The following is a 24,681-nucleotide window of genomic DNA, read 5'->3' as shown; positions in this document are numbered from 1 at the left end:
AAATAAATTCATTTTACCATAATATAATCATAAACTCTATTAGAAAAATTCTTAAAAAAAAAGTTTGTCTGGATTATTTTGCTATATATTAACTACAACATCATCTACAACCTACACCTCTTTCTGTAAAGAGGTACATGTGGGTTCTCACCTCTGTGAGGTTCCACAGAAATGGTCACTTGCATGTGGTTTCTTTTACCCCAAAGTATCAACTGCATTCATTTATATTCTAATGTGCTGTATAACATATATTTTCACAGAAAAAAGACGTATCATCAGTGTCTTACTTGATCAGTGTTACTGAGACGCATTTAATCATTTATCTACTACCACATTTATGCAAACAAGTACGTAAGACTGAATATAAGTCTTACACTTTTGCAACTAAGCACCCAAAATACGGTACTTACAATTTCCTATAATAGGAAGCATTGGCGACTTTAGCTGAGGAGTTGTATAACACGTCTGACACCAGATACAGTCTTGCAATCTAAAATAGAGAATGCTCAAATTAATACAACCTTAAGTTTAAATTATCATAAAAATATAATCATTCCCCTGAAGTGATACAAAATGATTTAAACTATCTATTAGGAGTTACGACTACACAAGGGCAACAGCCATACTGTTAATAAAGATACCGATGCACAATTAGCAACTATCACGCAAGATGCACTACAGCTGTAACATGGAATACCCTCCTCATAAAGGGTATTCCTCACAAAGCCTCACAAAGCTTTGCAAATTTAATTTCTTATCTTTGGACAGGCTATTCTGGTGTTCTCAAAATCAGAGCAGAGTATTAGCTACAAGAAGGCCCAGCATGAATAAATATTTATCACAAAACCTCACAGAAAACATGTGTGCTTAAGTTCAAGCTCTTGATACACAAGTTTAACGCTGCCTGAAACACAGCTTGTAAATTAGACGCACGAGCTGTTAAGTAAGCTGTCCTCCAAAACCACAACAACTATAGTTACATAAATTCTCTATACCTTCTTAGGAAGAGGAGTCTTCAAAATGGACAATGACTCTGTAATGCAATCTACAATTTCTTCTGCAGCTTCCGCATTATTTAGACAGAAAACCATTGCATCACCAATATCGTTCTTACGAGGTGTTAATCCACGCAGAATTTCCTCCAATTTGTCTCTCTGTCTGAAATATTACAGATGCAATACTTTCAGTAAAAAACACAGTACTTCGAAGATACAAGGAATAAATTACGTATTAAACATTCCAGAACCATGACTGGTGTCATCATTAATTATAATAAAAAGAACAAAAAATTAAAAAACTGCAGGCTAAGAACAAAATAGGAACAATGATAGCTATACGTATATGTGTGTATTTCTGCTAACATAGCTATCACCACCACGCATAACACACAAACAACTCTGCTGCTCCTTCTCTTCCTGCTTATTAACAGCTGCTCTGCACTTTAATTTCTGACAAACAACATCAATAAAATATTATTTCATTAGATTTTTATAATGTTGAGATACATATTATTTTCCCACCAACAGATGGGAACATGAAACAGGAAAAAAATCTCATCCAATCCCTTTCAAACAAATGGCTAATACCAATTGGATTGCAAGTTCTCACTGCTCAAAGACGGTGAGTTCAACAAAATTCATACAGTATTTAGCCATAAGTATCATTCAAAACGCAATAATATAATGCAGACCTCGAGATTAAAAGAGCTTCTAATTAATATTGTGACAAGCATTGTAACATTTTAGGGATGACAAAACAACAAAAGCACAGAAAAGATTATTAGCTGTTAAGACAGCAGTAGAAATTGCTAAAAGTTCATACTCTTCCTTAAGTGCACCCTTCTTGTTAGGTTCCTCTACAAATGCTTCTGTTTCTTGTTCTTCTGACATCCCATGGAGATATGGATTTAATGGCGGTGGCCTCCAAAATGATCCATTTTTGAACATACGGAAATCTTCTGTCCTCCACTTGGTCGGAGCATCTCCCTAAAAAGAACAAAATACTGATATTTTGGCATATTTTTATCTTACTGTGCTTAAAGGTATGTACTGCCTCTAAAATGTTACTTGCCTGGAGAATTGAATAAAGCTTCCACCTATAGTATACATGCGCTGGAGTCTGGTTTTCAAATAAAAACCTAAACCAAAGAGAAAAGAGAAGACATAAATTATGTTACAAACGAATTTAACTGAAGTGCAATTTCAAAGGAAGCAATCAAGCAAAATGAACCAATACACGACCCTTGTCCACAATCCCAGCATCACTGCTGAGCAAAACCAAAATAGCTAAAACCATGAACACCTGTAGCACAGCTGTGCACACCCAGAAAAAATAACTCCTCTCAATCTACAAAATAAAATACAGAGTTACCCAGAGGCACAGTATATCTGTCAAGAAATGAGTGCTACCACACAGTAATATAGGAGAATCCATGTGAAGAGCTACTATCGGAGCAATCACAACTCAAACAGTGGAGGAACTCATAGGCATACAGTGCAGCTATTCAGATACCATACTAAGGGAATTGATGTTTCCTAACAGCAAACTCTGTCAGAAAACTGATTAAAAAATCAGGATCATTAAAAAAAAAAAAAACATAAACAAAAAGATCATTTTTTTCCCCTATACACTCAATTTGTATTTTAAACAAAACAAAAATAAAACAAAACACACAAACATTTTGACCTTACTGCAGATAAAATGTTTGTGTAAGGTCAGTCAATACTTCCTTGAAATAAAGTTGTTCAGAGACTACATCTCACAAAGTACTAAAATCTTTTTTATTGAAGCAAGGACAAAAGCTGGAAATTCTGACAACTTCACTGTGACAGCTGAAGTTTAATTCTACTTGCAACGAGGACAAGAAATGACCGCCAGGTCTTGATAAAGATTGCAGACGAGACTCGAGGAAGGCTGGGCTTAACATTGCCTTTTAAAAAAGTGTGTAACTGCCATTAATGACTTTAGATCCCTCAGACACACAGGAGTTAAACATCATGTGAAAGGTTACGTACATCAGTACTAATAATTGGAAAGCACGGGTATTCCTCTCCCCCCCTTTTTTTTAATATATAATTTGCAAACACTGAGAGCTTTTTAGAATGCAAACTATTAGCAACAGCTAAAACAATTCCTGCTATTTAAACCGAAAGAAAAATATAAGCACCTGAACATCGGATTGTTGATTTCTCGATTCATGATCATGGCTTCAAACATGGGCCCCTCCCGTACGACAAACTCTATCATTCGATGTATCAAAGCGAGCAAATTCCTACAACAACAACACAGTTAAAGAAAAATTGATTCAGACCTAACACTATGTAAAACTACACTCCACCTAAGATACTACAACTGTGCAGGAGATTATTTTGCTGTGTTTTTCAGAAAACAGTATAGAAGATAAGATAACATGGAGTAATATTATTGCCTTACATAGACACGGGCATTCTACAAGGAAAACATGCCCAAGAGGGGTGGAGTGAAGATTTAAGAGAATTCCTGAATTTCCACAGTTTAGCCTACTACCATCTCTTGCTTTGTGAAAATTTAATAACCCTTAGGAAAAACACCCAAACACCAATGTACATCTATCTAATAAAATCAGTAAGCCCTCATCTAAATTATCTAGATCATATAGGAAAGTGTTAACCAAAGTTCTACTGATGCACACATGGCTAAATATTATGCTCAAAACTAAACAAATCTTTTCATATATTTAACAGAAACTGCATTCAGCTTTCAAGCTTTTCAAATACAAAAGGAAAAGTAAATATCTTTCCTGATGCCAAATATGGCAGCGATTTTATTAAAATACAGTCCTTTTGGCCAAGACTAAGCTGGGCGCCAACAGAACAAAACTGTCCCTCATTCCATGCCATATCATTCAATGCTTCCTACCTCATACACACAACTGAACAAAATCAAAATTAAAAAAATAAAAATTTGCATTCATTTCATTCAGCACAACATCCTGAGACACGTGAGCAGCACATGCGCAGCGTACATTTTCAAAGAGCATTTGAAAATACAGATCCACTTGAAAGTATACTAAAAGGAGACAGCTGTATAAGCTTTACAAATAATTACGATCTTGAATTTCCAAACTTTGGTGATTATTTTGGGGAAAAAAAAAAAGGATACTAAATTTTCAAATACAGGCTAGTCTACAGGTATCAAAAGCTTCACAGCATGTGTCCTTCGAATGTGATGCAAACGAAAGAGTGCAGATTTTTACTTTTTTAATTGAATATTTTAGATGTAACAAAAGAATATTGGTTCTTTATATGTATCATCTAAAACTTCTTTCTAGCAAATTTTAAGTTACAGAAATCAAAAAATTGTCATATTGCAAAGCTGCAGAATTTTCCATTACTAAGCAACAAAGGTCATTGGGTGATTGTTTTCAATCACTGGGAATATTCGAAGTCTGCCACATATATAAAGTACTAGATGAAAAAATTGTTTACAATTTAAAAACTTACTAATAAAAAGTGTGCCCCTACCATGTGCAAACCTGGCAAATGCTCTGGCGATTGTGTTCTACTAAGTATTAAAACTACATTTCCCTCAATTATCACACAAAAGAGCAACACATACCCACACCTCATTTCTTTTTGCTTTCTACAATCCCAGAAAAAGGACATTCAATAATTCAGCAGCCATTTTATTTAAAGCAGTGTTCCCAAAGTCTGAAGAGCAAGACTTTTTTTTTGTTAGATGAACTGTATTTGAAAATGTCATTCAGAAAAAAAAATAAAAAATATAGTTAGCTTCCAAGCCTTTCAGTTTGAAACATGCACAGATTTTAAGGCTAGCTCAATACGAACATTTTTGGCCCATGTTCCTGCAGAACCATGCCACTGGATTTCATCCAGTTGTTCTTCCATCCAGTGCAATGAGGTTGCGCAAGAGCAGCTGTTTGTCAAGAACACTGCCTTTGCAAACCTCTCTGATGTGTAAAAAAGATTCAGTAAACCACGTATATGAAAGAGGTTATTACTTGCATTCTGGCATATAAGACATTATGACTTGAAAGAGAATTTCTGAGAAATCTTGATTGCGCACACTCAGTATTTTCTGTTTTGTTAGTGTTAAGAAATAAGAAATATTTTCAAACGATTTTTAAAATTTTCAAACATAAATGAGCACAGTTAAGTGCAATAATCAGTTACAAGTTTTTGCATGATATGATACACTAAAATAATCTAAAAGTTGTCATCAGGAATCTAAAGAAAAATGAATTCAAGATACTTTCAAATACAATTCAATTAACATGAGTTTCTTACCATATGACCTTTGAAAATGCTACAGTAAATAAAATGGAAGCATATATTTCTCTGAAAGTTAATTGCACTATAAAAAGTACAGTTTTATAAATACTTTATCTATGATTCATATTTCAATATTATGAAAGATTTGTGCTGGTCACTAACTATTCCATGTCACTACTCAACCAAACTATTCCGAACTGTGCTGAACTTCTATCAAAATTGCTGGTGCACTTGCACATCTCAGACAAATAAGTCAATATACTAATTTAACTAGCATTACCAATGTTCTCTCCCCCCATACACACCAAAATGGGACTACTTTGTGACAATTAAAACAGTGTAGTAAAAGAAAAAGATGAGAGTCTAAGTGCATTACTTAAAAATGTCATTTAGCTTAAGTTGGCCAACAAAAAAAAAAAAAAAAAAAAAGGCTTTCAGTTATAATAAAACCACATTTATTGGAGCCGATCGTACCAATGTCTGGTCAAAAACTGTATACTTTCCCAATCCATCCCATGATGTTTTCCTGGTCCCCCGCTGCCGCAGACAGTTCAGCTGGTGTTGCTCACCAAGGCCAATGTCAAAGAGAATTTGGTAGTCTTTGTGTTTTTGTTTCTGTTTTGTTTTCTTACTTTGTTTTTTTTTTTTTAAAAAAACTTTTAAAACAGTGTTGTGTTCCTATGTCTGGGAAAAGGTTTTAGCTTAGCTGAGCAAGAGTGTACCTAAACATGTGCAAAGAGAGAAGCACCGACAGGGACCAAAAATGAAAAAAAAAAATATATATATATATATATCCTTCAATTGCTGAACTACCTTCTTCAGTGACCAGAATTATTGCCCATCAAAAAAAAAAAAGAAAAAAAAAAACCACTTATTGGGATCAACTGCATTAGTTAGAAATTGTACAATTAAAGAAAAAATCAAAATAAAAAAACACTACAGCCCAAACTGGATACAGCAATGTTCTAGCTATAAGGTACCCATATATTTAAAGACCCATAAAGGATCATTAAGATAAGCTATTTCTCACTATTTTCACTGACAAAATTACCCTGCACCTATTTCTAGTGTTCAAACACAAAAGATTAAATACTTAAATCTATTCCTTGCTAAAAATAAAGCTCCTGAAAAAAGCATAATATACAATAAAAAATACACCTTTCTGAGTGTTATGAAAGAACCATTGCTCAGTCAAGCCATTACCTTTTCCTCAACATCACAATTTTTCTTTAAAATTCCGAAGGGGAAATTTTCTATATTTAGATCAGTAATAATAAAGAAAAACATGTACCTTTCTGTTGGGATAACCACTTTGACTATGGCTTGCGACAGAGTCTGTATATGAAGTCACATCAGATAATAAACATAGAATATGTGAGTATTGTTAACAAGTAACAAGCAAAAATATACATATGCAATGAAAATACTACACATCTATCACAAGTTTGGCAGGCAATCACTGCTGTGAAGTTATAACTAAGCAATTACATTAAATGCAAATGGTTGTGTCAGTGAACCATAAAGGTTCACTAATTGCAAAGTATCAGAACATTCCTGTCAGAATGTACATTGATGCACTGAATAGGTACTACACTGAATATAATTAAGAAAGGAGTTTTTAAACTTATGAAGCCATTCTAAACTATTTGACTTGGATCACTTAGGTATTACTGCATTCCCAAGTCTTAAAAAAGCCAATCCTCACATTAAAGTGTCATTCAAAGAATCAACAAATTCTTACAAACGTAAATAAAATTGGTAATGTAAATAAAATTGGTTTGTGATTACAAGATACTTACCCTTCACTTTTACTCCCTCAGCTAACATTCTAAAAACAAAGAGAAGTCTGAAAACTGATTCCATAAATAGCCTAAAATACTGATTTGAGGTCTGGACTAATTATCTTCTAATACAAAATACACTAACTTCTCTAGTGTAAAAACAAAGTACCCGGATTAAAACGTAGTATTTTCTCTAAAGAAATAATTTAGATACTGCAATCTGGCAGCCAACAAAAGAGGGGGACGTAGGAGAAAAAAATCCAGGGAGCCTGGAGGGGGAAAATGATAGCCAGATTTAAAGCATCACTAAAAATAAGTCAAGACCCAGTACTGTGGCCTAACACAGACATGAGACAATGTTTCAGTAAGTAGGTTCCCTTGGACTACAGCAGGGATCCAGTGAGTTTGTATACTAAGGGCTGCCTAAGTCAGCCTGAACAATGTAAATCTGGGAAGCCACTGAAATACTGTCATAGATGTAGTATTTAACATGAGATATGGCCCAGGGTACTTTTAAAGTTACCTTCTCAAAATCTTCCTTGTTTTTGGGTGGGGGTAACATTGGAGCATTAGGATTCTTCAACCTCTCCCTAGGCTGGGCATTGAAAGGCAGTCCTGATGGAGGTGGTGGAAGTGTATGCTCCATCATGGAAGGTGGAATATATATTGGATGCGGTGGTATAGGTACAGCTTTGCCCCAGCCCAGCTTCATTTCAAAGGACATAATCATCTTGCCTAGAAAAAGGAGAAAAAAAGGGAAAAGGTCATGTTATAAATTAGATCTGCACCTGTGTATTTCTCCTTGTATATGCAGTGTTTAGATGCATTTCCCCAAGTTTATCAACTCCTGCTTACATTGTTCGTTCACATATCTACCAAACTATATCTTACGTAAATAAAAGCCTATTGCATTAATTATTTCTACAATGGTAACTACAGTCCAGAACTGAAAAATATGTTCACCGTTTAAATTCTTTAACGCTCTTTCAGCATCTCTCCTGTTCATAAAGGCAACAAAGCCACAGTTTCTTTCTCTTGCTCTTTCTTCATCAGTTCTTGGCCACATAATTTTGACACTTGCTAATGGTCCGAAACGTCCAAATTCTTGACATAACATCTCTTCATTCATCTGCAAGGAAAAAAGGGCAAAAATTGAAATAATCTACTGTATTTCTACATTCACATTAATGTTCAAAATCTAAGTTTTTTCTTATTTTCTTCATAAACAGGAACAATGTTATTCATAAACACCTTCCCAATAAAACCTGCCTTAAAATAAGTATATAACCTAGTCACAGTCAGTTTTCGAAGAGATATGATTCTTCTGAAAAGTAGCTATCTATGGACAAAAAATGTTACGACTGTCAGTTACTAAAAGCAAAAATGCTCAGCGGAAATTACCTTCTGCAGTTCCGTGTACAGAGCATTTACTCAAATGAATACTGCCTCTACAGTCATTGCTGTATCTAGTATATGGGTTTAAACCTATGCATACGATTTAAAATAAACTAATTATAGAAAAAATAGCTACTGAAAAAACGTAATTGGGCCCAAACATGCCAATGCTGCACTTAACTACTTGGCTCAAAACTTACTTGAGGATTAATGTTTCCAAGATACAAATTTGTTGTGCTTGGATCTCCAACATCATGCGACCCTGGTGCATAATCATCCAGCACTACAATGAACAAAAACAGGAAATAAAAGTCACACAGGTCAAACTTCACATGCACCTAAACAACAACACTGCACTGAATGAAAAAAGAATCTATATTACCACCAGACGATCTGTTTCTTCTTGAAGGAGCATCCACTAAATAAACAAACACACACACACAAAAACAACAACAAAAACAACAACAAAAAATCAATAAAGTGTATGTATATGTCTACACATATATAAAAATATTGTCTCCAAGTTTTCTAGACCAAAAATAAAAACAGCTACTTACTTGAACGACGCTGGCCATCTGAATCTGACTGAGGTGGCTCAAAACGACTCAATCTACCTTTTGTTTTATGTCTTTCATCGCGCTCCTCTTGTATTCTATAAAAAAAAAATTCAATGCAACTTAGTATCTCTGAAATTGTTCAAAAAAATTACAAGTACGAATTTTTAATATTAACATTGCGATCAAATGCCACTATATCCCAAATTCTGTTTAACCAAACAGATTTTAAAAATCTAAGCACCAAAACTACTCCAGATGCATGCTTCCTCACCCAAACTGCCAGGGTGCTTTAAACCTAGACAGAATGGGCTAACTTCAAGCACCAGTTTATAAAATTGGGAGCAAGAACTCTGCTCTGAAGAGGAAAGAGTAAAAATAAAAAAGATCTGAACCTCAAATTCAACTGAGAGAGGCCCATTGACCTTTTGGATGACTTGTCAAATTACTCACAGTTCCTTACTGTCCTTTTCTGCTCTTGCCTTTCTTAGCCATACCTGTGTAGACTGTCACTCTGCAGAGCAACAGACCCTCCTATTCAGTCATGCCCAGCACTAGCAGGACCCCATCTCAGTTTATACTTCTGTGACCAATAATCACACAAACTACAACTATTTGGTTACTTGTAGTATCATCTTAAATCAGGATACTGTATACCAGGAATACAAGGCTGTGACTTCAATTCATCTACACCAACTAATAAGCAGACGAAAATGAAGTTTAAAATAAAACAGCAGATCAGCCATAAATGTTTTCATAGTGTTCCTTTTTAATGTGTATACATTACGTTATTTGTATGGCACTCACAGCCACTCTCAATGAGTGCAATCCTCTTTCTCTGTTGTATTATACATTTGAAAAGGAAAGACTCTGCTTTTGGAAGCTTATTTCATTTTGGTTTTAAGTTTATATAACCTGACGTACATCTCAACTTCAGTTTAAGAGAGTCTTATTTCTGCTATATATAAAAATTCACTCCACAGTTCCTCTCAAGGGCCACTTAAGAATATTTTATTCTTCCTGATCCTGGAACATTAGGAAACTTCAGTTATGCAGCAACCAGCCACCCCGGCAAATCACAGAGACCTGAACATGCAGCTACCACTCTAGGTTCATGCTCTGTTTAGGATTATCATGGCTGCTGCTGCTAATGACATCATACCACAAGTATTTGGGGGAGAAAAAAAGAACAACAACAATAATAAAGCAAGAACAATTCAAATATTGCTACTAAAGAAGTAGCAAGACTGTGTGTGGTCTTTATTTATAGTAATGACTAATTAGACTTACTGCTTTAATTCTTCTTTAAAAAGTTCCAAATTACTCTTTTTCTTTTCTTTCTCTCCTTTCTTCAAAGGCTGAAAATAAAGATTTATCAGCCAACATTTCAGCACACAGCAGGAAACAAAACATAAAAATTATATGAATATAATGAATTTTAAGGTAATTTTCATGCAATTTTACCCATGGGTTTCAAATCAAGTAAACTACAGGAGGAAAAAAAAAAAAAAAAAAAAAAAAAAGACTTGAAAACATTAAGACTGAGTGCTATCAAACACAAAACTAGAAAATACAAAGTTAGGAATAACTTAAACTAAACTTTATTACTTGTCATTACTACGATGCAGCCTGTATGATCAAACACGTTCTACAACATACAAATTTAAATATCTGTAAAGAATTTTGCCAGTCTGGTCAACTTAGAAACTTATCACAAAAGTTGATTACATCCCTAGCAAGCCTTCATGCTCTATTAAATTGATATCTATCTATATATAATATGTATATTTCCAATTATTTTATTCAAAGACAAACATTTTCCATGAAAAGAATGTCTTTCCCTTCCTTTTGGCTGCAAGTCTGAAGCAAATTGCTTTAAATAGAATCCTTAAAAAAAAACAACACTACTGAATTACAAAGAATATGGATACTGCAATACTTTATACTTTAAACTGCAATATATGCACCTTAACTAACTCATGTGAACGCTCAATTTCTACAACATTGCTTTTATATAATCAGATTTAAATGAAAACGTTTCCAATAGGCAGACATACAAAATTGTGTTACACACTACAGCTTTGGAAAAACTGGACTTCCTACTCACCCCAGGCAAAGTTGTTTGTTTTTGTTTGTTTTTGGGGATGGTCTGCCAAATAAATAAAATCATTTTTACCTCATTATCTTCAATCACCATTGGACAGGGCAAGTGAGTAAACTGATTGCATTACTTGATAAATTTATGAAATTTTGAAAAGCAGTAATATTTTTACAATACAAACTTGCATAAAACAAAATAGAGGTCAGCAGGACAAAAGTGATAGAAGTAATTTCTGTAACTGTAGAGCTTTACATACAATGAATATCAAACTGCCATCCAGTATTACCCCATTGTTCTCATTTTAATTACATTTAAAGTTGAAGAGAAGCTAAATGGGGAATATCCACATCTCATTCCACACTACCACATCTCATTCCCCCACCCTAGCAGGCAGTAGCGCAGATGCTTTAAATAAGTTTAAAGATTGTAGTAAGCTCTTGTTAAAGACTTCCAAGATATTTACTAAAAAAAAAAAAAAAAAAAACACAGTAAAGCCATATGCAGTCAACACATGACTTGAAAACTAAGTTTGGTCAAAAATAAATTGCTCCCAATTATTTTTATTTTGAAATCTCAGTTTAAAAACAACAACAACAACAACAGCAAAAAAGAAATGATGCAGGTATCAAAAAGGAAAAAGAAACAAGGTGTTCAGCTTCAAAAACTTGCAAGGTGCACAACTCAATGAGATGAAGGCAATTACTTGAGCATTATCAAAAAACGAAAAGAAATAAAAATACTTCAACTAGCAAAGAAAAGTATGGATCAATAAAAAGGACAAATTTTCATAAAAATAAACACTTAAAAACAACCGGTAGCAACAAGATTGTAGCAAACTTCAAAAATTCTCAGCATCAGAGATAATACTTTGCAACAGCCACCAAACACGTATTCATAAAAGTGATACAACCAAAACCTACAGCACCCAAATGAGTGCACCATTAGAGAAACATATCATGTTGGATATAGAACTGCTAGATCTCTGCATTCTTGCTCTTTTTTCTGGCTTAAGAAAAATCCAAATTTCTTGTTTTTTTATTATGTGATAAATGCAGATAAAAACATTCTGCAAGATCACACGGCTCTATTGTAAAAGCACTTTAAATTAGACTGTTAAACAAGGAGTTAATATTCAGATAAGAAAACTTACAGGCTTTTTAGTTTCTATCATTAGGAGGGATGGAGGCTTCTCATTAGATGGCTGGCTTGGTTGATTTTTTTGATCTGAAAATCGTGATGAGGGCTTATAGATTTTACCCCTCTTTTCATCTGTTTCATGTTCCTCTGAAATTATTAATACACTATATTAATTAATACTGCACAATACAGTTACAGGATAGAAAAGTGTTTTAAGTCCTGTCCATGCAACTCAATATATTATTTCAAAACGCCAAGAAAGATATGCTAATACAAATAGCCTAAATGCAGTATGAAGGGAAAGAACAAGGATTGGACATTTTATAAAAGTTTTTGCCTGTTAAATTTAAAAGACAAATCAGGTCACTAGCTATGTACTGAGTTAAAGGACAGACTAGATTTTGGCATCATGTTCATTTACTGTTCTTAATACAATGCATTTATTCTAAAATGCTTATAAAAGCAAATCTACACTTTCACGTAACAGCCAAAAGATCCCCTGCACCCCGCTCTGAAAGAAGATGAGTTATACCTTTAGATGCATTAACGATTCCTCCTCTTACAAATGTTTTCACTTTATTACCATCACTTCCTTCAAAGGCAGCAAGGAATTCTTCATAAATTTCTGCAGCAGCCTTCTCATCCTCCTACAGAACACATGTTAATCTATTTACTATCATTATAGAACAGCCTCTACTAGACAACTTTTCTTAAATTAGCTAAGTAACATTCCTATTTATATTCTAGAGTTCATGCTACAACAAACTTCACCAAACAAGTTTTAGACAGAAGAATCCAAATTACAGAATGCGGGCAGAGCAGAGCATCAATACTTTGAATAACTAAGTCTCCAAGTTAAATAGGACTGTTCATTTACTTTAGTTTATATGGTCGTTTAACCTCCAAGGATGCCAAATTCAAGAAGTTTATTAAAAAGAAAAGAACAACAGATGAGGCTGGAGCTCTGTGTTAAGCTGAGCATGAGATAGCACTACATATTCCATTTTACCCATTGTTACCAATCTGTATAACTGAAGATTAGCAATATGATCTTTCCTTGCATTTCCAATGGAAAAATTAATTCAATAACTTAGGCAGGACAATAAATTCAGCACAAGCACTTCTCTTTAGGCTAGTGTTTTCATGAATACAGCAAGGGAAATCCCACTGGAATACGGTACGCACTGTGTGCGAAAGGCTCAAAGACTAAAATTTTTAGAACTTCACCCTTAGCAACTATAAGCTACATATCTCCTAACATTAGGACCTATCTTGAAAAAACACGTTTATGTTTTAGTATTTCTAAATAAAAAACAAATCACTAGACAAAAAGTTTTGCAACAAGAATATATACTGAAACACCTTCAGAGATAACAGGTATTCCTTCCAATTACTGAAATCCAATAATACAGAGCAAAGAAAGAACTGAAAACAACCTGAAGTAATGACTGTCTGTATTTCGATCAGTGTAACAATCGAGGGACTGTTGTAATTTAGTACTCCAGGAAGACAGAAAACTTAATTTTTCATGTAAAATGCAGAGATGCACCCTTACATTTCAGAAAAGCACATATTCTGAAGTTAAAAGTTAAAATACAAATCGCTTTTGTTCTTAGAAAAATACAGTTATCTAAATCAAAATGATGAAATTTGGTGACTGAACTGGTTATAATCTAATATGAAGCTAACTTTAGCTCCACACACACAAAAGTATATATCATTACCTTCTTTTTTAATTCCTCTTGTTCCTTTTTGCTTAAAGTCCTTTTGGCAGCACTCATTTTGCCAATACTGAATGCTTTCAGCTTACTTTCCATCAGAGGCTGCAAAAAAAAAAAAAAGTCAAAAAGTTAAACTGTTCAACAAAAACAATTAAAATAGTGTTATTTTTCACTTTAGTTCACTTTGGTCTATACCAGAAGGTTTTTACTTGAACTGATGTAATTTGCAGATGGTTTAAGTATTTGGAAAACGAAAGAAAATAAATAAAAGACTAAATAGATTTGTCTTTGTGATGGTAATTATCTAAAACAAGAAAAAAAATCTATATTTTGAAAAAACATTTATTGTTAGCTTAACGAGAAAGCATTCAACACGCCATTCGGAGACAATCTTTGCTGTAATCTGAGGGAAATGTGCTGTAAAAGCCTAGAAACCTTATCACTATGTAAAACAATTTTATAAGTTTACAGAGAAATATGCTTTGCATTTTAATTGCATATTGATCCTTGAAACTTCTATAGAAAAAAAAAATTAAAAAGGTTTTTCTATCTCTTTTGGCTAGAAGACTTTGTAATGTCAAACAGATACAACTAGAAATCTAAATTTAAGTTGTGTATTAGGGTTTAGGTGTAGTATTTTTGCTGGGAGAAAAAAACATTCCTGAGGCTTTGAGCTAGCAGTCAAATGAAACAAGAAACCCACACTTGACACAAATTCATTCTGCCTCAGATAATTTAATTTGCATTCCTCACTTCTTGAAACCTTGATCAAAGGAGGACTCCATGCAAAAGTCGTTTCTGACTAGTACGGGCATTTTTGGCTAGCTATGAGAGCTAGCTAAAGCACTGGAAAGAAAAAGAGAGAGGAGACCACATTCAGAAGACTTGGAGATTGGGAAGGAGAGAAAAGATGAAAGACTTCTCTTGAAGATTCTGTTTAACACAGCAGCTCATGAAGAAATAATATAGAAAAAAGTCACAAAGAGGAGAACATAAGTTACTCCCCTTCATCCTCAAACCAAAAACAAATGGAAAAAAGTCAGATCCCTATTGAAAAAAATAAAGGAAGAGTTTTCTGTGGAATGGGTTTATTTCTAATATCCGTTTTCTACACAGAATCTGCTCACTTAATATGAAACACCACTGTGAACAAAAGAATCATTTCAAATAATTATCCTTATTGAGTATCACAAATACCTCTTACACGTGTGCCAAACAATTATCCTTGTTGAGTATCGCAAATACCTCTTACATGTGTGCCAAACAAAAGCTCATCAGTGAAATTAAAGAAAAAATGGATCTCTGAGCTTGTCAGTTATAGACAAGCATAGGATCAAAATGGTTTATATTTCTTTGAAAGAAATTTTGCACTTGATAATTTGAAAGACAACATTCAATTACAAACTAATGCAGTGTTGTATGTGGTCTCATCCGGTTTATGATGCTTAGCTTCTCAACATGAGCTCCTGCGACAGATTTATCCATAGGTTTTCATGCATGTTCTACATGTTTTGCAAGTTAACAAAATCCCCTTTTCATGCTGTCCAAAAGACTGCATTTATTTTGGTATGACAAGCAATATACAACCCAGGCAATACATGGATGCATTACTATGGCACAGCAACACTGACAAACACAAATACTGCACTTCTACCAAAAGTTTATCCTGCCAGCAGGAAAAGATACAAGACACCTACAGGGCTGCCACATAAGTGTATGTTCTAGTGACACAGCAATGGAAGCAGCTTTAAGAGCTCTAGCACTAAGATCTCAGTTTAGATACAGTCTCAGAAAACAACCTTCCAAGTGACTGGATCAATATAAAATTAACAAAACTGCAATTCACATTCCAGTAGACAATTATAATATTAATATTAGCCTTAGGTAGCTTCTAAATAAATAAATAAATAAATAAATAAAAATGGAGCCACAGAATACCGAAACGCCTACTTCCCTTAAAAAAGAAAATGGAAAAGATCATAGTGGAAGGAATATGGTAAACAGAAGACATAAAACTTCCTGTCAAGTAAGCAAGTCACTGCATGTTGGAAAACTCCTGTTAACCATAACATTTCAATAACCATAATATGAGAAGAAGAACACTAGCCAAACATTCTTACATTTTTCTTTAGGTATGTTCTAATAGAAGAAAAAAATGGAAGTTCAAATCAGGGCCATGTTACTTCATTTTTGAGAAGCCAACTGTATACAAAACTGTATACCACCCACTGTAATATACACTGACTCTAACAGTTACTCAGTCTGTATTTTGAGCTGTACATCAATATAAGAGTTAAATGCACACAGTCTTCAAAACTTCTACCTGTTTCGACATGTTATTACTGCAGTATCATTCACTATAGTTTCATACATTAGCAGTTTTTTAATTTTTTCAAGGAACATTCTTAAATGTGAAAATGAATGCTTTATTTATAATTATCTACAAATTACATATCCATTTATATGCACCAAAGGTTGACTGTAGTAAATAGGATTTCTTTAGGGAATAACAGGTTCATTTTGAGGTTCCGGTCCTGGGCCTTCATTTTCTAATCTTGTGGACTTACATGGGTATCCGCAGATCCCGTGCTATGTACTGCATCTGCCGCTCTGACCTGGGGAGAGAACAAAGAGGAGCTGAGGTAAACAAGGAAAACCCCAAGGAACAAACCCTGTTTTTTCCTTTGGATGTGACTTTTGTTTCAGCTTCAACATGCAAACACAAACACGCAAGAACAAAGATACATGTAACAGATTTCAAGCATATAGCTGAGAAATGTCACAGAACGAACAATCTCTATATAAAGAAAGGATTAACAACAGATGTTCTTGCTATAATTAAAAATATCAACATTTCAAAGTTGGGTTTTGTAAACTCACTACTAAAACCATTACAATTGGAAAAAGGAACTTTGTTAAAACTGAATCTGTAAAACCATCATTAAGTCCTTTATTTTATTTGCCTTCCCATAAAATCATTTCCAAAAGCGCTCTCGGTATGTTCCACATTGATGAATTATGGCCATCTCAGGAACCTTGATTTAAGCCTTCCTTGTAATATGCACTAATTAAAATTATCACTTTAAACTATTACTGAATTTTTCAAAATGCATGTAAGTTTCAAGTATGCACATGTAAAGTGCCACTTTCAAAACACTGCACTGAAATTCACTACCTTACAAATTTACAACTTTTTTCTTTTTTTAAGCTTTGTTCTCTTTTCAGAAAAACAGACCAAATTCCTCAGTCACAAGTCTAAAACTGCATACACACCATGCATATAATGTTATACTGTATATGCACATATAATGTGCTGGACTACCACAGGAGCAGTAGTTTAATAAGTTTAAGTGATGAAGAACACACCAACCCACAGGACAGAAAAATACATTTTTAAACTATGTAGTGCCCAAATAGATTGACATAAGGTCTTCTACTAAGATAGAGCTGTTAGATATACAATTCATATTTAAATTGGAATTTATGTCCAAATAAAAGCATACTAAAATTTTATTATAGATTTTCATTAACCGAAATTCATTCATTAGTTACAGATCATTAGCACTTTTCCTTTGAAGAAGTAGTTTGCAGTTTCTATCAGATGTAATAATATGCTATGCTGCTTTTCATCATTCCAGAACGGACAAGCACCAGATGCTACTTTAAAAAACAATTTACTAAAAATTGCTACCATTTCCCATCAAGCATTTTCATCAATTAAGATAATGACATTTATCTTGAAAAAATATGTTCCTATATTTCTTATAGTAAAATAAATCCAGAAAAAGAATGGTAGACAGGACTTGAAGGCCTAGCACTAAATCCACCAAAAGCAAAAAAGCTAACAAACAAACAAAAGTAGGCGCACATTTAAAAAGATAAATCTCAAAGGTGGAATGATAAAATGTTGGCTTCCTTAGCCTATTAGTAGGAGGGAAAACCTGATGTTGCTGAGGAAAAGGTGGTTGTGGCAGAGAATTAACATTTCTCAATATCAATGTCCTTTGCAAAGCTACCCTTCCAAAAAGGATGAGTGCAGACCCTACCCACAAGAGGGACACCAAAGAAGGTATCACATTCAGTAACAAATAGTAACAAAGTGAAATGCAATGATGCTCTTTTAGACATGATATCCTAAGGCAAAACATGAAAAACTGAACAGACACCAAAACTGTTTCTGCAACAGAACAAACTCAGGCTGCTTTACACCAGTTTAAGACTTTGAATTACAGATGGATGGCAGCACACAAGAAATTCTGAGGGTCAAGGGCAGCCTTATGAGGTCTGGAAGTCACTGAGCTGAAGCAGAGGGGAATTCTGCAACCTCCCAGCAGGGACACATGTGCTGTGAAATAAATCATCTCCGAGTATCACAGCAGTAACAGAATTTCTACTAAGGCTCGCTCCAAAAATTTGTTCTGAAAGAAGTTTTAGTTTGCACTATCAAGTTTATAGACCACTTTTTCCAGTTCCCAGTAGCAGCTTTGAGCACAGCCACATTATTCTCTTCAAAGATTCCTGGTTTTAGGTCTTCTATTCCCATCTTAAAAATGATTCATAGCTTTGGTACTGCTTTTGACCACGAGCAGTACTCAGTGAACACAAAACAGACATGGTTCTTGACAAATTGCAAACTTGTGAATAGCAGCTATTATATATATATATAATATACATATATATGTATATTTTATATATATATATATATATATATATATATGATTCTCATAGCACTGGACTTTGCATCCATTTGCACTTGAATGATGAAAGGGTTAAGGTATTTTCCCTAAGAGGTAGATCAACTGAGTTGGCTTAACAGTATCAAAGTATGTTGCCTACCTAGGTTAAAAGCCAGAATAGGACTTTTTTCCCCTTTTTAATCATGATTAACTCAACTGACTAGCAGTTGAAATAAAAACACTCAAAGTGCTGTTCTGAAGTTGATGACTTCAGAGATTTGAGGATAACTCACTTCATGTTCAAAACATTGACGGAAAAATGTGACTGTTTTATCTTTCAGCAGCATTGCCAGTGGAAACAGTCTATAAATCTCCTCTTATGTTCATCTCACTGCCCCTAAAACTCTGCACAAAACCTATCATTCTTTACTAGGTTATTTTTGATCACTTTCTCAGTCTCTTTCACTGCACAGCTCCCTTAAAGAACATCATCAGCAGAACTCAAGTAGCAGTGAAGGCTGCTTACATAGAGTACCAGTAACATAAAGTCTTGTCAAACTGCAATCTTGGAGGGCAGATGGCTGAAAACTCCTTTACTGAATATAGCCAAGCTTACCCAACTTTCAAAAGAGGGGAAAAAAAATATGTAAATGAAATTGATGACGAAGTCCTATCTGAAAAGCGGAGCACAGAACTCGCTCAGATTTTGACATTTAAAATTTCTTTCAGCTTCATAGCTGCCTCCAAATAAAACAGAAGAGAAGATTGTTCTTCCAGGTCTTCTTTCCTGAAAGCAATGCAAGTGCCCATAAATTCAGCATAGTTTCCCTGGATCTGACAATCTCTGGGTAAAACTGGCACAATCCCATTATTTCACAAATGCTTAACATATTCTATCCACTATCAACAACCCTCCCCCTCCCCCCCTCTTTTTTTAAGTTAAAACTGGTGCCATCTAGTGAAATGAGAAAGTGCAACAGAAGTTGCCAATCCAAATACAGTATTGTACCCTTCCAAATGTTGAATGGGATCTTTAGAACTGTAATGGCTGCAAACTTGAATTTAAATATAACTGATAGCTTAAGGGCAAAGTGTTTAGGAGAAAGTTTGGTATAAGACACTAACCCTCTTTCAACAGCTTTCCTTGATCTTGTCCTCCTACCCCACAGCTAAGCATACAGCCACATAGAACTAGATCACTCTTCCTGATGTAGCTGAACACCCAGGAAAGGGATAGTTGGGCAGATTCAGTCAAATCAGTATCCTATTCATATCAGCTCCCCCTGCTCACAAATCATCTAAAAAGGACAACGTGGAAGGGAAAGTAGAGCTGAGGCTGGAAAACTGTTTGGGTCAGCCCTGCTACCAAGAAAATACAAACGGAACCACAGTATGAATTAAGATGCTAAAATGCAGCTAGGGGTGGGGGAAGCACCATTTTCCAACTCAAATTTTCTTCCCCCCTCCTCCTCCCCCCCTCCCTTTTTTAACTCTCCTTCTCTATCAAGCAGTTTATGATGAAGCCAAGAAAGGAAACACTTCCAAACATCTGCAACTTAAGCTTTATAGCTAATGTGTTTACTCTTCACATGTACTAGAATAGTACATACTAATATTATTCACTACTTAAATAGACATCACTTGGAAGCATAAAAGTAAATGGAAAATTGTTTCCTCTAAAGTACTTGCAAGAAATGCTATCCCATTATAACCCTAAACTCAGATGACAGGAACTGACAATACTTATTTTCTCCCTAGCAGTAAAAAGTTGAGAAACATCTCTTTTTTTACATTTTCATCTTTAAAGGAATTATCAGGCTCTGTTTCACAAGCTGAACAATACCACAGATAAAGTTAACACTCATCAGTTTCACAATCCTTCAGAATTCCTCATCTCATTAGAAATCTTCACACTTCTACAGTCTTGTTCTTCATACATTTTAACCTCCCTACAAAAGCTGTCCATTCACCAATAGGCTTTCTTAAGCATTTTATTAACACATACCCTTACTCAAAAGCCAAAAAAGCACTCTTGAAATTAGGGAATGTTTATAAAACACCAACCTTGACAACTGAAAATGGAAAACTACAGCTTGATCCAAGGGGATAGTTTTCTCTTCTGCCATGTAGTAGTCAATTTGCACAGTGTTACAGGTAAGATGAGAAGACATGCAATTTAGTCACTACCCTCAAAAAGATGAAAGAAAAAATGGTAGCCATCCAAGTAAATAATATTTCAAAACATCCAGCCTCTACTTTCCCATCCTAAATTTGTCCATTGTTGCTATTTCAGGGGCAGATTTTGCTATCCTAAAAGGAACAAAGGGATAGATGATACTCTTGTAACACATTTCACAGAGAAGAATCTTTCAAATTTATCTAACATCACAAAAAGCAACTACCAACACAGTCACAATGACAACTGGTACTCCTGAAGAGGTAGCATTTCCATGACCCTTTTCAAATAGTGAATCAAATAGATAATGCTTGACTGAAATAAACTGGATTTAACCTTATAAAACAAAGTAATTGTCTAGACAACAACCACATGTACGGAAGGAGAGAAGCCTTATTTTAGTACAACTGTTAAAGCCTTCAACTGCTACAGCATAGCATCTAGCAGAATCCAGAAAATAAAATGCCATTCTCTTCTCCCCAGGATACCAGCTAGAAGCCAGAAAAGGAACATCTTGAAATTGCCATTAAAACATACCCTATGGAGTCTATAAAAACCTATTTGCAAGACAACTTGTTTGCAAATGCAATTACTCTTACACATGTTTAATTTGACATTTTCTAGTAGACCCACTGAGTTCAATAGCGTAGCTTCGTATGAACAGGTAAGTGTCTGCACACTGTAGAAGAGAGAAGTAGGCCAGAAAATAATTCTTTTAAAATAGCTGGTTAAAAAGATATTATATATATACATAAACACACACACACACACACATATACACACACACACACATATACACACACACACACATATACACTTAATATATATAAACTCTATAGAAACATTACATTGCCAAAATGAAAAATCTAAGGTAAAACTTCAGTAAAAAGGGAAGGATTGTGTGAGTTGTTTTTGTATATCATTTTATTGGCTACAGTAATTAAAAAGTTACTATTCTATGTCTAATTATACTTTTAAATCCCCAAATGCCTTATTTCCCAGAAGCCTCTCTCCATAAATCAAGGTTATTATTGGTTATTACCCAACACTGATCTGTCTAGATCTTGGTTTCAGTTTCAAGTCAAAGGTAAGATTCAAAGAAATAATTGGAGTAGATTATAAGGAACCTCTCTCCTAAGGACACCAACTACTGAATAAACATCAAGAGGGCTTCACAACTACAGCTCAGTTGGCTTCCTAATAATATATACATATATATATTTATTTATTTATTTTAGCTGAATATAAAAATGGTCAGCAATTATTACTGTACATTAGCAGAAAATCCCAAATCAGAACGTGACTCCTCTTCCTTCCATGATTTACACAAGTAAGACTGGAAGAGTTATCAGGAAATTAGTTACCTAGAACTGCCCGAGATCTGCAACCAGACTGAGGGAAGGTCTCCAGCCCTCAAACGGCTGCCCACCCCCCTGGCCACCGGTACCTCGTGGCTCTCCCCGTTGCCTTCCCACGAGGGAAGGTGCCAAGGGCCCCTGTGCTGTGCAGGACACCCCGGGCTCACAGCACGGCCCGAGCGCAGCCTTGGGCCCAGCCCGCGAGCGGGCTAAGGAAGAGCCATCTGGGGAAAGCGCGCGGGTACGGTGGGCAGAGGGCGCAACTCGACCGCGACCTTGTGAAATGGGCAGTTTTGCGGCAAAAATGAGGCAGGACCCTCGATCTCGGGGCAAGAAGCAGCAGCGGGTGACAACGCACACGGCGCCAACGCGTCGCCCGCCCGTTAGACGCGCCCGGCCCGCGCGCCCGCCCGCCCGCGAGGCCACAGGGACACGGGCCCCGACGGGAACCGGCGCGACGACGCCCCGCGGGCGCCGCGGCCTCCGAGCACCCCCCGGGCCCGCGGCCACCGCGCAGGGCGGAGCAGGCCGCAATGCCCGGCGGCCCCGCGCCTCGCGGGCGGGCGGGCGGCAGCGAGCGTCCCCGGCAACGAGCCGCCCCCGGCAGCGGGCGGGCAGCCCCGGGGCAGGCGGCTGCGCGGCCCCGCGGAGCAGCCTCACCTTCCCGCCGGCCTTCTGCGAACCGCCGGGCGTCTTGTCCGCCATCTTGCTGCTCCCCTGGCTCCGCGGGCGGAGAGAAATCGAGCGCCGAGCGGACGGATGGCAGAGAGCGGGGCACAAGCCCCGGGAGCGCAGCGCGACGAGTCGATAGCCGAGCTAGCGATGGGATGGCGGTGCGGCCGCCGGGGACCTCCGGCCACGCATGCGCAGAGGAGCCTTGCGCCGCCCGCCGCCGGGCGGGGCCGGCGGTGCGCGGGAAGGTGCGCGGGGCCTCCCGCCTGCCGCGCGCGGGCCCCTCAGCGCCGCCGCCTGCTGCGGCTCGGCCTCTTCTGCGGAACCAGGCGCTGCAAGAGTTATTTTTTCCACATCGTCCCAAGGGTTAGATCGAGGGAGAGCCACCGTGTCGGGCACCCCACGACCAGCACAGCACGGCCCGCAGCCCCAGAGCACGGCCCCTGCCCTTACAGATTCATGGAATCATTATGGTTGGAAATGACCTTTCCAGATCATTGAGTCCCCCTGTAAACCCATGCCCTCCACACCTGCTAAACCGTGTGCTTAAGTGCCTCATCTGCACATTTCTTCAACGCTGCAAGGGACAGTGACTCCATTTCCATGGGCAGCCTGCTCCAATGCTTGAGTGCTCTTTCCGCGCAGAAATTCTTCATAATGTCTGACCTGAACCTCCCCAGTGTAACTTGAGGCCATTTCCTCTTGTCCCATAGTTATTCTGGAGAAGAGATGAACCCCCGCCCCACTAGAGCCTCCTTTCGGGTAATTGTAGAGTGCGATGAGGCCCCAGTTTGGTTTCCACAGCGTGGAGCCAAGGCAGAGCAGACGGCTCCAGCAGGGCTACCTCCCTCTGGTGCCCCCAGCCCTTTGGCTTTCATGGCCCATCTGGGCTTCCTGTGCTAGCATTAGCTGAGACAAAAATTGAATGAAGTTGCTAGGCAATTTGCTTAGCAACCAGCTGCACTGAGCCAGCCAGACACGCGGAGCCTTGGCAGCCCAGCACCGCTCTGTCCCTCCGCAGCCATTCCCGGGAACGTCCATTGTCCCCTGCAGCAAACGCGCAGACCCGAGCTGCTAATCCCTGCCTTGGGAGAGGCACCGGCAGCAATGTTAACCGGCGCCAGGAACACACAGTCACGCGCGGCAGATCGTGGTGGGAGGGCGTCTTTACTCAAATACAAAATACTGCCCTGTGTGGCCTCAGCGACGCCTGTTCTGGCCTTTCTGCACAGCCCTCTCCACTTGATCATCTATGGGTCTAAATACAGAGCACTGTGCAGTTATGCCATCTGGGAGGCAAGATTTACCTCGAAACATCTAGCAAAGTGGAATAGAAAGAATATTCTCATAGACGATGTTAAAACACTGCACCTAGGAAAGCCCAGTAATAGTGAAAGGATTGCAGAGCGTATCCTCCATTCCTGGGCTTAACAGCACCGCACCACAATGCTCAAGGAGAAACTACCACCCGAGGTCGCGTTGCGTTTCCCAGGAACCTTGCATCCCTTTGCTTTTAAGGATTTTTATCATGGTGCAGAGCCTGATGTTAGGAGAGTACTTAAGGTTAAGACTGTATATCCACAGAAATGAATAGAAGCTTTAAATCCATCAACTCTGAACACCTAGGTCTAAGCTAATAATCACATTGACAGGGGAGTGTGAAATGGGACCTTCCAGAAAGGGCAAAAAGAAAGCAAGAGGGACAGAAGTTAGTACCAAGGTAGAGGGCAGGGGAAAGTGCATAGTTCAGGATTCAAGCGGGATGGCAACAAAAACCAAAAAAGAGTTGTACAGAGTGACATACATTTGAGATAACAAAAACATAGCTGAAGAGAGACTA

At 37.1% G+C, this 24,681-nt stretch overlaps 1 protein-coding gene across 8 annotated transcripts in view; it reads right to left on the bottom strand.

Moving 5' to 3' along the window:
- Positions 1–22,895, bottom strand: part of U2SURP (U2 snRNP associated SURP domain containing) — a 38,957-nt gene extending 16,062 nt beyond the window's left edge. For 3 of the 8 annotated variants that reach the window (XM_088528523.1, XM_088528525.1, XM_088528528.1), the window contains exons 1-18: positions 22,830–22,895; positions 16,527–16,574; positions 13,963–14,061; positions 12,771–12,885; positions 12,252–12,385; positions 11,108–11,149; positions 10,291–10,358; positions 9,004–9,098; positions 8,829–8,864; positions 8,647–8,729; positions 8,015–8,180; positions 7,575–7,786; positions 6,562–6,605; positions 3,167–3,271; positions 2,067–2,137; positions 1,822–1,981; positions 996–1,158; positions 411–490 (exon numbers count right to left, since the gene is read on the bottom strand). In XM_088528523.1, coding sequence (XP_088384649.1) covers positions 411–490; positions 996–1,158; positions 1,822–1,981; positions 2,067–2,137; positions 3,167–3,271; positions 6,562–6,605; positions 7,575–7,786; positions 8,015–8,180; positions 8,647–8,729; positions 8,829–8,864; positions 9,004–9,098; positions 10,291–10,358; positions 11,108–11,149; positions 12,252–12,385; positions 12,771–12,885; positions 13,963–14,061; positions 16,527–16,574; positions 22,830–22,874 — 1,766 coding nt within the window. In that variant the 5' untranslated portion in view covers positions 22,875–22,895. Of the gene's footprint in view, positions 1–410; positions 491–995; positions 1,159–1,821; positions 1,982–2,066; positions 2,138–3,166; positions 3,272–5,744; positions 6,044–6,561; positions 6,606–7,574; positions 7,787–8,014; positions 8,181–8,646; positions 8,730–8,828; positions 8,865–9,003; positions 9,099–10,290; positions 10,359–11,107; positions 11,150–12,251; positions 12,386–12,770; positions 12,886–13,962; positions 14,062–16,526; positions 16,575–22,829 lie in introns of those variants that run through there. The other 5 variants (XM_088528524.1, XM_088528526.1, XM_088528527.1 and 2 more) reach the window with 5 other exon arrangements.
- Between the last annotated feature and the right edge of the window lie 1,786 nt (positions 22,896–24,681).

The sequence above is a fragment of the Tinamus guttatus genome, unplaced genomic scaffold, assembly GCF_059628265.1.
Source record: "Tinamus guttatus ecotype Peru unplaced genomic scaffold, ASM5962826v1 Tinamus_guttatus_pri_ptg000311l, whole genome shotgun sequence".
Lineage (NCBI taxonomy): Eukaryota > Metazoa > Chordata > Aves > Tinamiformes > Tinamidae > Tinamus > Tinamus guttatus.
This window is presented reverse-complemented; position numbering and strand designations above follow the sequence as displayed.